Raw genomic sequence first — 14830 nt, 5'->3', positions numbered from 1 at the left:
ATATTGACAAAATGTTTTCTGTAGAATACGCACTTGACTCACAACATGAAAGTAAGGTTGTAATAGGATGCATAGATTACAAAATCTTCAATTTAATCAAATTAACTAATGCAAAAAAACAAACAAAAAAAAAGCAACCCACAACAAAAACGACTACATCTAGTATTTTCTATGAGCTCCATGACTGTTATGGGTAGCAACATGTCTGCTAGGCCTGGAATTAACAAGCCTTTTTCTCGGGGTCTACTTATTTGTGCAATATGTACTCTAATACATAGAAAAAAAAAAAAAAAAAAAAAAAAAAAAACTCTTAGCAGAGATGCAGTCATTTCCTTCCTGGCCAAAATCCAATATGTCAAGCATGGAACTTTTAGTTTTTCTAGAGGAGAAAAAACTTAGAGAAATCTATCCCAACATGTGGGTAGCACTCAGAGTGGCCGCTACCATATCAGTGACTGTAGCATCAGCTGAGAGATGCTTTTCCAAGCTTAAACTAATAAAAAACTATTTAAGGTCTACCATGTCACAAGAACGGCTAACTAGACTGGCACTTATCAGCATCAATCAAGAAGTATCCAGGCAGCTATCCTTTGACGCACCAATTGATGCCTTTGCTGCAAGGAGGTCCCGGCGTGCACTATTTTAAGTATTTGCCGTTATGTTCCTAAGTTATTTCGTGAAGTTTTTTTGCACACTATTCACATTATCTGTGAATCATCTTATTGCCAAAGTTTTACGATATATCAAAGTTTGTATATTGATACATTTACTATTTTTTGTATCTTACACAATTATTAATGTACATAGTGAAAACATTTTGAGGTTTTAAATACTGTCATTTTGCAAAAATTGCAATAAAAAGTTGCATTGCATTGTACTTCTGTTATTTTTCTTATTTTTATTTGTTTGTGGAATTTGGTATTTATTGTGTGGTGTGCTATTAAATATAATATATCTATTTTTTTTTTGTGTTTTTTTTTTTATGGGATTGGGGGGGGCTACCATGTACATTTTCGCCTAGGGTACCAAATCATGTAGGGCCCTGAGTCAAATGGACTTGCGCATGCTACTTGATGCGACTTACTTTGCTACTATATAAAAAAATATCAAACACTACTTTGTCATTTCTGTTTTTGTTTTGTTTTGTTTTTTTGTCACAGCTGAGAGGGGCAAAATAACAGTACAACCAATATTTGTGAGCTGCTAAGAACATATTGTATGTGAAAGATGTAGTCAAACATAAATATCTTTAGGACATATATATTTTTTGTATCTGATTTGTTTTGATTGTGCGTTATTTGTTTTGTTTTTTTGTTTGTTTTTTTGTAAAGTGTATTGGGACCATGATCCATGGTGATTTTGCACTGTAACTAAACTGATTGATCTGTCCAAAAACGTTAAAAAGCAATTTTATTTTTATTTTTTAGTATTTGTGAGCTGTTTTGCGCGAGTGCTCTAAATTCACTCGCATCCTGTGCATCTCCTGGGGTGGGGGTATCCGCCCCCGGTGGGGGTGCCCGCCCACCTTCACTGTTCATAAAGCCGAGTGACACCCCTGGAGAGTGTGGTTGTTTTTATGGTATGGAGCCACCTGAGTTAGTGCAGCAATCGCTACTCATATTGAGTACAATATACTGTTAGCGTAATTCTGGTTAGGTGTCCGAATATATACAAGAGTATCGATATAATAGCAGACTTGAAGACTGCGCCTTCCCATTCTGGCAGCTGATAGGTTGCTGTGGATTGTGGAACTGCCAATAGCTGCGAGAACTCTGCGGCGTTCCTCCACCCATTGCTGCTACTTGTCAAACGTTTTGCAACAAGTCCGGATTTTAACACGATGTTAAGTGCTGTGTTTACGAGTATTTTGGCGGCTTTGTTGGCTCTTCTTCTCTATCAGAAAATATATTATCCCTTTTTGTGGGTGGATTTAAAGTATTATTTGAAACTCCGAATGTACAGAAAGTCGTTGCAAGCTCGCATGCAGCAAGGGATCATCACATATTTGGACTGCTTTCTCCTCCAGGCGAGTAGGAACCCGAACAAGCTCTTCATTATCTTCGAAAACCAGAGGCTGACGTACCAGGATGTGGACAGAAGAAGTAACCAGTTTGCGAACGCATTCAGTGAAAGGTCTTTAAAACAAGGAAACATTGTTGCTCTGTTCATGTGCAACGACCCGGATTTTATTTGCGTATGGCTGGGACTCTGTAAACTGGGATGTGAAGTAGCGTTTCTCAACACCAACATTAAAGCCAAATCTCTGCTTCACTGCATTGAGAGTTGTGGAGCAAAGACGGTTGTCGTGGGCACAGGTATTTTGCGCATTTCCTTTCAAGTTGTGCTTCACTTTTTGTTTACTCAAATGTTAGTGAGCTATTATGACGCCTGAGATGAGTTCTGATGTAATTTATTTGACACCTATTTGATAAAAGACAACTATATAGCCCCCCTAGAATATGAGAAGTAGAAATTAAGAAATAATTGTGATACCTGATTACCCCACCAGGTGGCTACAAAAGTTAATTAAAAAAGATTTGTAGGAATTTGCGACTTTGCATATTTATTTACAAAGGGGCTAAATCTGATCTGCTATTTGTACAGAAAATATTAAGAATAACACCACCTTAATAACTGCATTTCTACTGTATATGCATGAGAACGTGTAATTCATAATACATTCATTCAGCCCATGTGTTTTCATATTAATATTAATAGCATATTTATTAGGGGTGTTAAAAAAAAATCGATTCGGCGATATATCGCGATACTACATCGCGCGATTCTCGAATCGATTCAATAATCGGCAGAATCGATTTTTTTTTTTTTTTTTTTTTTTTTTTTTTTTTTTTTTTTTTTTTTTTTTTTTTTTTTTTTTTAGGATTCACACCCAGCATGGAAGAATGTTATATGAACGGCACATTAAGCCTTAATATTTTTATTTTAATGCTGTTCAAATGTGAAACAGATTGCAAACTGTTTGTGTACAGTGGCTCACGGTTATAAGCCTCAAGTTTTAGATAAATATATTCATACAAATCTTACAGTGTACATGTACAAATTTACTGATGGTATTTTCTAAATTTGAATGGAAAAAAATCGCAACAATCGACTTATAAATTTGTATCGGGATTAATCGGTATCGAATCGTGACCATTCGTATCGGGATTAATCGGTATCGAATCGAATCGTGACCTGTGAATCGTGATACGAATCGAATCGTCAGGTACTAGGCAATTCACACCCCTAATATTTATTATTGTGGCTGACATGATTATCAAAACAGCTTATTGTGATTTATGCAAATATGCAGCTGTCATATGAGGAATTTGTCATCTTCATATAGTTAATGATATATATATATATATATATATATATATATATATATATATATATGTATGTATATATAGGGTAGGGGAAATATTTACTGTAGATTCAATCTTATGAGTATTTCTCTGTTTAGGTCAGTGCCCCACCTGTATAGTGTCATGTCCCCCCCACTCCCTAGTAAGAAGAAAAAATCTTCATTTGGCTATAAAATTGTTATAAGCACACCTGTGCATAACACTGTATCCGTATTAACGTATAAGAGAATTTAAAAAAAAGAAAGATCTCATTTAAATAAGAAAATATCATAAGGAGCAACAATAAAAGAAACAAACTTTGTCTGATGATGCCTTAGAACGCGTGTCAAGATCCGGTCCTCGAGGAACTGAGTCCTGCATGTTTTTTAGGTTTCTCTACTCCAGTGCTTCTCAATTATTTTCTGTCATGCCCCCCCTCAGTAAGAAGAAAACATCGCGGGCCCCCCCAGTACGATAATAAATAGTATCATTTGTCTATGAAATTGTTATAAGCACACCTCTGCATAACACTGTATCCTACGGAGCCCCTAAGGTGACATGGTAGAAAAAAAAAAACCTTTGCGTTCCCTCGCAAAACATTTTGCGTGCCCACGCAAAGATTGCGTGCCTTCGCAAAAAGCTTTGCGTTCTCTCGCAAAGATTGCCATTTGAGAAGCACTGGTTTAGGTTAACAACAGTTATTAGAACTTGAGAACAAGAATGTCATACTATCGTTACTTGGTTCATCTATACAGCATTGGTGAAATGTCTCATTGTGTCTGTTTTTGCAGGTTTGGATCATGTGGTAGAGGTAGTGTTGCCTGACCTACAGAAAGACAGCATCGCTGTATGGGTAGTACATCACTCACCACTTTCTGAAGGTTTCATCAGTTTACTGAATATGGCAGAAAACATGTCAACAGAAAACAAAAGTGGGCTACTCAAAGTTGACATCATGTCCAACTTCCTCTTCATATTTACTTCAGGAACCACAGGTATTTGCACGAGTATTGGATCCCCTCCAAAACATTTGTTTCAAGTTTTTTTTTTTTTTTTGGAGAGTTTGTTGTATAAATAACAAGCAACTGTATTTTATGGCCTCATTAATTTACTCACACAGCAGTGACTTCCAAAATTAATTCATTCAATGAGAACTTTTCCACATTTTGTCATGTTACTACCACAAGTGAAAATTTTATAGAGCTGTCAGAATTAATTGATTAATCAAGAAGTAATCAATTATCATTGACAACTACTTTAAAAACGAGTAATCGTTTGGAGCCTTTTTTAATTTAAAATGGTCAAAATCCTCTGATTTCTGCATATCAACAGTACTTGTTCACTGATTTATGTAGTCCTTCATGAAAGACTGATTACCTAACTGGTAACATAGTACAACATCCATCCTCCTTTAAATTTTTATTTTTATTTTTTTAAATCACTGTATGAGTACGATGTACGAAATAAGCACCAATCACTGCTTAATAAACAGTAATCAGGGGGAATACTTTTGTAATGCAATTTATAATGAAAAATTTAAATTAATCTGATTAGTCAATTAATCGGTTCTAAAAAATATTCTATATTGCCAGCACTAAAATGTTATTTATTGGGATTTCATGTGTTTTAATCAAATGGGTGTACCATAATTGAACAATGACCATTTCTGAAAATAGAGTTTGGGGGGGAAATTCCCAAGTGAAATTCAAACCGATGAGAATATAGCTAAATTTGATCATTATTCATATTCTTGGTTGAAACTGGCAAAAAGAGCTTGTCTACAACATGGCCTTGACTGATTGCTCATACTCTGTTGCCACCTGCTGGCCGTTTTTAAAACATGGAACGCAATAACTACCATTGCTTGAAGCCACCTCTATGTCAAGCTACATGTCAAAGCTTTCCTCTATGCTCTTGTGTAAAAAAATAAATAAATAAATAAATAAAATAAAATATATATATATATATATATATATATATATATATATAACATGTACACGTGTTTGGGATTGAAATGCAAAGTACTAAAAACGTTTTTGGGTTTGAATGTGAATAGCTAATTTCAAACTTTTTCAGTCATAAAATGGTCAAACAAACACTATTGTGAAGATATTTTGTGTCAAATTATTACACAGAGCAGCTATAGACTAACACAATGTGACACCAAGTTTACCTGCCAGCGGGACAAGGAACCTAGACATAAAGCCAGAACTCTGATGGAATCGATCGAAACATGTTCAAGTGTTAGGATTGTTGATTGAGCGTTAGAAAGTCCAGAGTGACCTAAATCCCATTGAGAATCTTTGGCAAAATTTGAAAATTGCTATTCACACATGCACTCCATTCAATCTTGACTGGGCTTGAGCTAGTCTGCAAGAAGAATGGTTAAAAAAAAAAACTGCCAGGGAATGTACCAAGGTAAACATACCCCAAAAGACATGCTGTAATTTCAGCAAAAGGTGTCCACTTTTTTTTTTTTCTACAGTTTTATTTCATAGATACGTTTGAAAATCAGGTTTCACTTCACATATATACACTAGTTTGTGTTGGTCCAACACATGAAATAAAAAATATGGGCTTAATGTGGCAATTTGTGGAAAAGTTCAAAGTGTATGAATACTTGTTTATCTTTACATCTCTCTGTCTTGTCTGCCTGTTTTTCTGCCTGTGTCTGTTAGCGTTTTAAACTATTCAACTCACGTCAGCTCACAGCGAATGGTTCAGAAATTATTTATGCACTGTGTCCAATTAATTAAAAAATGTAAGTACTATAGAATAGTTAGAAGAACCTGTTCATTTCAGTTGTCTCTTTTTCGGTCAGGTTTCCCAAAGGCGGCACGTGTGGGTCATCTTAAAGCCATTATGAGTATGGCATTCTTTGAGATGTGTGGCGCTACATCTGATGACGTAATCTACATCACTCTTCCTCTTTACCACATGTCTGCTTCCCTGTTAGGCATTGGAGGATGTATACACCTTGGTAAGAACAAGGCTGATGGAGAACAATTGTTGTCCTAGAGATAAAATCTGTACATAAAAGAATACATTACAGTTACAAGAAAAGTACATCCATAGACTTACTATCAAATAGAATGTAGAGCAATAACAACTGGCCAAATGTATTTATATCAGAGCATCCATTGTGGTTTTAATGGTCGTTTGTTTCTAATCACTTGTCTGCTATGTGTTCTTCTTCATTTGTATCCAAGGTGCAACTTGTGTCTTAAAGAAGAAGTTTTCAGCCAGTCAGTTTTGGAAGGACTGTGTGAAATACAATGTGACAGTGGTGCAGTACATCGGAGAGCTCTGTCGATATCTGGTCAACCATGCTGTGGTAAGGTGACATATAAAAGCAACCCCAACCCCTGTCGTTCCTTGTTTTTTTTGTTTTTTTTGTTTTTTTTAAGAGCTCAGAATTGTTCATTCGGTAGTCTTACCGATTCAGCGTCTTATCATCATTGCTCTTTTTTCTCTTTTTTTTGTGTGTGTATGTGTGCGTGCGTTTGCGTGCGTGCGTGTGCGTTTGCGTGCGTGCGTGTGCGTGTGTGCGTGCAAATACGTATAAATTTAAACTCACTAATTCACCTAAAACCTTATAAAAATCCCATTACCCTTCACCTTAACCAGGTACTTCAGAGTCTCGCCAGAGTCGTGAGGTTCAAATGGTCAGGAGACCAGAGAAAAGGTCAGAAAAGATAAAGAGAAAAGAAAGATAAATCAAAGTGAAATCCAGCACCGACCAAACACTTCCTGCCTTCCCCATGGTTACAAAATCAAAGTCTTACGCCAACCCCAGAAGCCTCTAAATTCCAACAAATTAACGAGATCTCAAGAGACCAGAGGAAAAACTAAAGAGAGGAAGGAGGGAAGGATAGATAAAGCAAAGTGAGATCCGCAGACACCAGCACCCACTGATTCAACGGGCTGTGGGAGGGAGAGGCGAATTCTGTTTCAGTAGATGCTGGTGCGATTGATCTGGCATGTATAAGGACCGCCACCAAAGAAAGAAGCCGTCAACCGCGGCCCAGCAAAGCGAGGAAGATTAGATTAAAATATTCTATGTACCTAGACCATATTTGTTTAAATCTTGATACTTGATTTTTATTTAAGGCAGAGATTTTTTCCATTGAGATATAATTTATTAGTAAGTTTAACCAGTGGTCGATATTTAGAGATTGTTTATTTTTCCAATTGACAAGGATTATTTTTTTTAGCAATAGTAAGGACTATAAGTATAGATTGAGATTGTTTACATGGTAGCTCAGTTATTGTTAAGTCACCTAGTAAACACAATCTTGGAGATAGAGGAAGCCTACAGTTCCTTGCAATGCCGATGTATTTACAGTAATATAATTTGCTTGGTAATTTTGCTCTCTTATGATGTTTTAGGTGCCCATTGTGTCAGGTCAGGTCAAGAAAGTCACATTAGATCGCTAAGTGAATGACAAAAATCTGAACTTATTCTTCATCATTATCCATGATTAGATGAGAGTTTTCAAGTTTCGATCGATTACCTTGTAATTAGACATTTTTAATAACGACAGTTGCCTTGGATGACAAATGGGCTGAAAAACGCCTGTAAGAAAAAAGAAAAAAATTCTATATAGATGTTCCTTAAACAAAGAACAAAAGATGCAGAGTCAAGGTATAAAAAATATAAAAAATAAACTGGTCTCCATCTTAAAAAGACAAAGAATTGATTACTTCACTAAATTACTAGAGAAAAGTCAAACGCAGTACAAAAAAAAATACCGGGTATATAATAAACAAAATATTGAATAAAGGCAAGGCAAAAACAATCTCTCTAAACCATTTTATTAAGGACCATATGGTTATTTATGACAAAGAGGAAATTGCAAACAAATTCAATTATTATTTTGTAAATATTGCCCCAAGATTATCACATAATATTCCCGACGTAAGTATTGATTATGGAATCATACCTATTAACATAAACAGCATTTTTCTAGAGGCTGTACAAGCCAGCGAAATTTTGAACATCGTTCACAATTTTGCCAGTAAAAAAATCTAATGATTGTACAGATATTAATATATCACTGACAAAACAAATCATAGACGTGATCATAGAGCCTTTTACGTACATTTGCAATTTATCATTTACAACAGGAATATTCCCTGATAAAATGAAAATAGCTAAAGTAATCCCACTTTTTAAAAAAGGAAATAAACATGATTTTTCGAATTACAGACCTATATCTTTACTCCCGCAACTGTCGACAATTTTGGAAAAATTGTATGCAATAAGATTAAATCAATTTATAGACAAGTATAAAATTTTAAGTAACAGCCAATATGGGCTTCGTTCCAACCACTCAACTGCTATGGCATTAATGGAGTTAACTGAAGAAATGTCCACTGCCATGGATAAAAAAAAAAAACATAGTAAGTGTTTTTGTGGATTTACACAAAGCATTCGACACCTTAGATCACAAAATATTATTGCAAAAATTGTTTAAATATGGTATCAGATGTGTTGCACATCAATGGCTCACTAGTTATCTAAAAAAATAGAAAACAGTATGTTGAATTCAATAGTAGACAGTCAACACCCAGTTATGTAACCCCCGGTTTACACCGGATGCGGTTGCGGTGCGGTTGCGTTCCGGCGACGCAAGCAATTAGATTCCATTCATTCGAATGGTGCAGTTTACACCGCTTGCGGGTGCGTTGCGTGTCGACTGCATCTCAGCTGCGGCGTGCCGCAGCCCTTCCGCAAGGATAGACCTATTTTCTATTTTTGCCGGACGCCGCAGAGGTAGGCCTCCGGCAAATGGCAAGCTAGCACAAAACACATCGAGCGGGACAGGAAGGCCGACGCAGTTTCAAAATAAATTTCCGGTTACCTTTCAAGATAAAACACTCGCCAGCTCCTATTTCGCAAGCATGCTAGCAAAACGTGATGTGGGCGTAGACGGGCCTGGAGTTAACGTGTGAGGTGCTCATTCACGGTTTAGACACCAGCGAACATGGACGAGGAGAGGTTTATATTGGAGGTAGAAAGCCACAAAATAATAAAAGTCCACCTCTTTCTGCTTCTCTGTTGATCACAGACTTTCTGTGTGTTTGTCGTTGTTTTTAATGCCACATGATCGCGCGCGGTCACGCGAGACACGGCGTGAAGTGGTCGGCGACGGAGCTGCTGGACCGCAGCTGTGCGGAGCCGGTGTGGATTGGCCAAAAAATTGACGCGTCCAGAGCACGCAGTCAAGACGCACCGCACCGCACACGCAACCGGTGTAAACCCGGGGTAACTTGTGGGGTGCCTCAGGGATCAATTCTGGGGCCAGTACTTTCTCTCCTTTATGTGAATGATATTACAACTTTCATCATGGCTTCCTTGCTCAAATAACCCTCTAACTGTGCACACCTGTGCCTTCCTTCTATGATGACTGGTTGATTACTTTACACCCGACAGGTGTGCAGGTAACCCTCGCAACCCAAGTGCCTCACCAAATATACCATACCACATACCACACACAAATGCAGCACACATATGATTTGGCTACAATCGATAGGAAAAATAATTGGGTTTGCCTGAACTAAATGCTACACAGCTAGCATCCAAGCTAGGGCTGGGACAACGCGTCAACGTCATCGATGACGTCGACGCAAAAAACACGTCGACGCAATAAATGCACGTCAATGCGTCACTTTTGGGGCCACCAAATATACGTTACCTTACAGACAAAACACAGGGCGCAAAAAAAAAAAAAGAAAGCAGAACGTACAATGCACGGATATTGTGCACAATTACAGTGTAGCAATGGAGGGCAACGATCGTTGTGGTTTGCGATACCCAGAAGACAGGACAAGCAAGCTACGTGTACCGGCAGGGGCCGGGTCAAAAATGGAGAAGGTGTGGAGTTTTTTTTTTTTTTTTTTTTTAATTGTCGAAGTGTGAAGCAAGCTAGCAATGACACAATACAATGATGTGTCTATTGTTTCTAATAGATAGATGACGCGGAAGCTGAGAATTGCCTCCTTTTTTTCTTCCGTTGTGCGCAGCGCGACGGGATACAGTTATTGAATCAAAAAATACCAGCGACCGCAGCATCGAGTAGCATCGAGTCCGGGGAGAAGAAACAACCTCGTAATAAGACGTCCGAAGTATGGGAGTACTTTACACCTAAAAATGCAAAGTACTTGGCATACCATAAAAGCACAACCGCAATTAAGAGGAGGCACCCGGGAGCTTCTTGTGTGGAGAAGACGTCGTATGTTTTCAACTTTTTTTCTTTCCTTGTTGGCAATGAGTAACCCCGTCATTCATCCAAACTGCACCACGTAACTTGTGCTCCAGCCTTGCACACAGAACATGTACCCACTGCCCACTTTAACACACGCAAACACACATCCCTCACACACTCGCTTGTTGCTGACACTTTTTTTTTCAAATACACGTAAACTTTTTTCTTTTTTTTTTCTGTCTATTAAAACAAGCAACATCCATATGAAATGCCATATGAAAGGCTTTTTTCAGTGACTGGAAATATAGTCAACAAAAAAAGAGGCAAGCCTGACAGCTGAGCATGTTGAGATGCGAACATCCACTCCAACACAACACATGACTACAACACACACACACACCTGAGCAGATGCACACAGAAAGCGTGAGAGTGGTGGTGGAGCTGTGTTGTTTTGAAAATTGCAGCCGTCACCACTGCTGTTAGTTTTTTTTTTTGTTTTTTTTTAAAATGTTGATAAGATTTTGGTTCAGATTGTGGCTTTTGCAGTTTTAGTTATTAAAAGAGAGCTTTATTTTATTATTTCTTGATTGTAGGATTCCATTGCACTAGAGCTGTGTGCACTTTGTCGTATTGTTCAATAAAATTCATTTTTTAAACTTGAATAAAAATATATTGGAAAGAAGAAAATTGTGTTTTACTCATGGAGATAAATTAGCATTAATTGCTATAGAGGTCAAATTATAGGGAGATAATCGAATCGGAATCGAATCGAATTTAAAAGCAAGGCAAGGCAAGTTTATTTGTATAGCACATTTCATACACAAGGCAACTCAATGTGCTTTACACAAGGAAAGACAACACAAAAGCATCAAGAAACAGTTAACATTCAGAGGAAGAAAAATAAATGAAAATAGGTTACAAAATTTACTAAAAAGAACGTACAATAACAATCTTAAAACATTATTCAACAAACTTTAAAACATTTAACATAAGGAAGTCTTTAAAAAAAAACAAAAAAAAAAAACAACCAACACTTAATTAAAGCTGTTTAAAAGTCCCTAATCAAAGGTATAAGAAAAAAGCCAAGTTTTTAACCTGGATTTAAAAGCATTTACACTCGGGGCTGACTTCACTTCTGTTGGTAGCCTATTCTATCTGTGTGCAGCATAATAGCTAAATGCAGCTTCACCATGTTTGCTTCGAACTCTGGGTTCCACTAGTTGGCCCAAGTCAGTCGATCTCAGAGCCCTGCTGGGTTTGTACTCAATCAGCATTTCTTGGATATATTCAGGACCCAAACCATTTAGTAATTTATAGACGAGTAGCAGAACCTTAAAATCGATTCTACAGCTGACTGGGAGCCAGTCTAAATCCTTAAGTACTGGAGTAATATGTTCTGATCTTTTTGTTTTGGTCAGAACTCGAGCTGCAGCGTTCTGAATGAGCTGCAATTGTCTCATGTTCTTTTGAGAGAGTCCAGTCAGAAGACCGTAGACAGTAATCTAGTCTGCTGGAGATAAAGCATGGATAAGCTTCTCTTGGTCTGCTTGAAGCATGCAGTCCTTCAGTCTGGATATGTTTTTCAGCTGGTAAAAGGCTGTTTTAGTGATGAATTTAATATGATTGCTGAAGGTCAGGTCTGAGTCTATTAGTACCCCAAGATTTCGAACTTGGTCCTTAGTTTCTAAAGACAGTGACTCAAGCTTTTTTTTAACAGCAATCCTCGTTTTCTTTATTGCCAAAAACAATGAGCTCCGTTTTGTTTTCGTTCAGCTGAAGGAAATTTTGGTTCATCCCAGTTGTTAACTTGCTCTAGAGAATGACACAATACGTTAATAGAACTGCTGTCACTTGGGGACATTGATAAATACAATTGTGTGTCATGTGCATAACTATGATAGTCAACATCGGCGTTCTGAAGTATTTGACCCATAGGTAACATATACAGACTGAACAACAGGGGTCCAAGGACTGACCCTTGAGGGACACCACATGTCATGGCCTTTCAATCAGATTCAAAATTTCCAATGGTCACAAAGTAACTCCTTTCCTCCAAATAGGACCTGAACCATTTAAGGACTGTTCCATTTAATCCCACCCAAGTTTCCAGCCTGTCTAACAATATATTATGATCAATCGTGTCAAATGCTGCACTGAGGTCCAACAAGACGAGCACTGATACCTTCCCTGCATCAGTGCTCAATCTTATATCATTCAGTACTTTAATCAGGGCTGTTTCTGTACTGTGATGAGGTCGGAAACCTGACTGGAATTTATCCAAAAGTCCGTTTAAGCTCAAGAAAACCACTTTTTCAACTATTTTAGTTACGAAGGGAAGGTTTGCGATTGGTCTATAATTTGCTAGCAGGGAGACATCCAGTGTTCTCTTTTTTAGAATGGGCTTGACGGCGGCTACTTTCAGACATTTAGGAAGCTCACCTGATTGAAGTGAGCAATTAATTATTTGTTGTAAATCGATCTGAACAGATTTCACAATGGTTTTGAAAAAGCCAGATGGTATTGAGTCAAGACAGCTCGTGGAAGGTTTCAATTGCTGAACCAAGTCTATTACAGTATTTTGATCCACTGAGTCAAATTCTGCCATGGTAATTAAATTATTCCTAGGTGATTTTAAGTGCTGCATCATTTTATTTTGCTTGTTTGTAACAATGTTTGACCTGATGGCTTGTACCTTTTCACTAAAGTAGCAGGCAAATTCATTGCATTTATCTGTTGAGAGGAGTTCTGGCGCTGTTTGATTTGGGGGATTTGTAAGTTTGTCAACCACGGCAAATAGAGTGCGTGTATTGTTGAGGTTCCTACTAATAATTTCAGAAAAGTGTTGTTGTCTAGCTATTACTAACTCTTGGTTAAAATGACAAAGACATTGTCTGTACAGGTCAAAATGAACTTGGAGTTTAGTTTTTCTCCACTTTCGCTCTGCTTTTCTGCATTTAGATTTCAAAGTCATTATGTTGGTAGCACACCTCCAAGGTGTTTTAGTTCGGGATGAAATGGTCTTAGTTTTAATAGGAGCAACAGCATCCAAAACATTTGAGATTTTTTAGGTGAATTCATCCAGAAGTTCATCAACAGTCTCTGCATTTACAGTTGGTGATGCAGCCATTAATTCCATAAACATGTTGCTTGTATTCTCATTTATGTACCTTTTTTTTTAATAGAGACAGTAGTTGTTTGAGCTTCTGGGATTGTTTATAACTCAAAAAACACACAGGAATGATCTGAAATAGCCAGATCTTTCACCTCAACAGATAAAATGTCAACACCTTTAGAGATGACGAGATCAAGAATGTGACCTTGATTGTGTGTTGGACCTTTTACATGTTGTGAGAGACCAACAGTATCAAGTATATTACAAAATTCTTTGGTATTTTTATCCAAGTTGTTGTCAACATGAATGTTAAAGTCTCCAGTTAAGACCAGATAATCATAGTCGGTACAAATTACTGACAGCATTTCTTCAAATTCCTCCATGAATCTGCCTTTTTGTTAGAGATAGACCGATATGCTTTTTTCAGGGCCGATACCGATTCCGATTATCGGTAGTCAAGGAGGCAGATAACCGATATTTGAAGCCGATATTCATTTGCAGTAAAAGTTAAAATGTTGGCACCAAATTTTTGAATAATGCAAACCCTAACCGTTCTTTACAATGGATTCTCACACTGCACTTTTCATTTTACATCCTTCTATCTGCAATAAGACGTTGGTGGCGGGGGGAGTTAAATGTGGGGGCCAATGTGACATTACCTTTTATAGCATTTGGGATACTTGTAGTTTTATTCTATAAATGTTATATTTTTATATTTTGAAGTTATAGGAGGAACCCTGTCATTCAAAATGTGCATCAGCTGTGGCATTACTTATTACTACAGCAAAAAAAAATAAAAAAAATTCCATGAGAAAAACTATTCATCCCTGAACACCATACAGTTCTTGTAGACCTTATTATAATTATTGTTCTTGTTACCATATAGACAGTTTTGATAAGCTGAGGATCTTAAATCGAGAACAGCAATATCATGCTACTCTTCTCTACAAGAGAACTGTCAAAAGACACTTCATCATGTAGTTTACTGCCACTTAGGATGCCCCAATCAACGCAGAAAAAGGTAGAGTAAAATAACTTGGTTATAATAATAGTAAGAATAACTTGGTTAAACAGACATTGTTGCGGTGGACCGCTGCCACTTTCTGCTGTTTAATGTGTTTTACACTTATAGACACGTGTGTGTATATGGGCACACTATTCTCTCA

The 14830-nt window shown here is 37.2% G+C and overlaps 1 protein-coding gene across 3 annotated transcripts in view; it reads left to right on the top strand.

The window, feature by feature from the left end:
- Positions 1-1779: 1779 nt before the first annotated feature.
- Positions 1780-14830, top strand: part of LOC144002275 (long-chain fatty acid transport protein 6) — an 81230-nt gene continuing 68179 nt past the window's right edge. For all 3 annotated transcript variants that reach the window (XM_077497346.1, XM_077497345.1, XM_077497344.1), the window contains exons 1-4: positions 1780-2315; positions 4136-4339; positions 6166-6324; positions 6554-6678. In XM_077497346.1, coding sequence (XP_077353472.1) covers positions 1841-2315; positions 4136-4339; positions 6166-6324; positions 6554-6678 — 963 coding nt within the window. In that variant the 5' untranslated portion in view covers positions 1780-1840. The remainder of the gene's footprint in view (positions 2316-4135; positions 4340-6165; positions 6325-6553; positions 6679-14830) is intronic.

The sequence above is a fragment of the Festucalex cinctus genome, chromosome 15, assembly GCF_051991245.1.
Source record: "Festucalex cinctus isolate MCC-2025b chromosome 15, RoL_Fcin_1.0, whole genome shotgun sequence".
NCBI lineage: Eukaryota > Metazoa > Chordata > Actinopteri > Syngnathiformes > Syngnathidae > Festucalex > Festucalex cinctus.
Note: the sequence above shows the minus strand (reverse complement) of the source record. Positions and strands in the feature narration are given on the sequence as shown.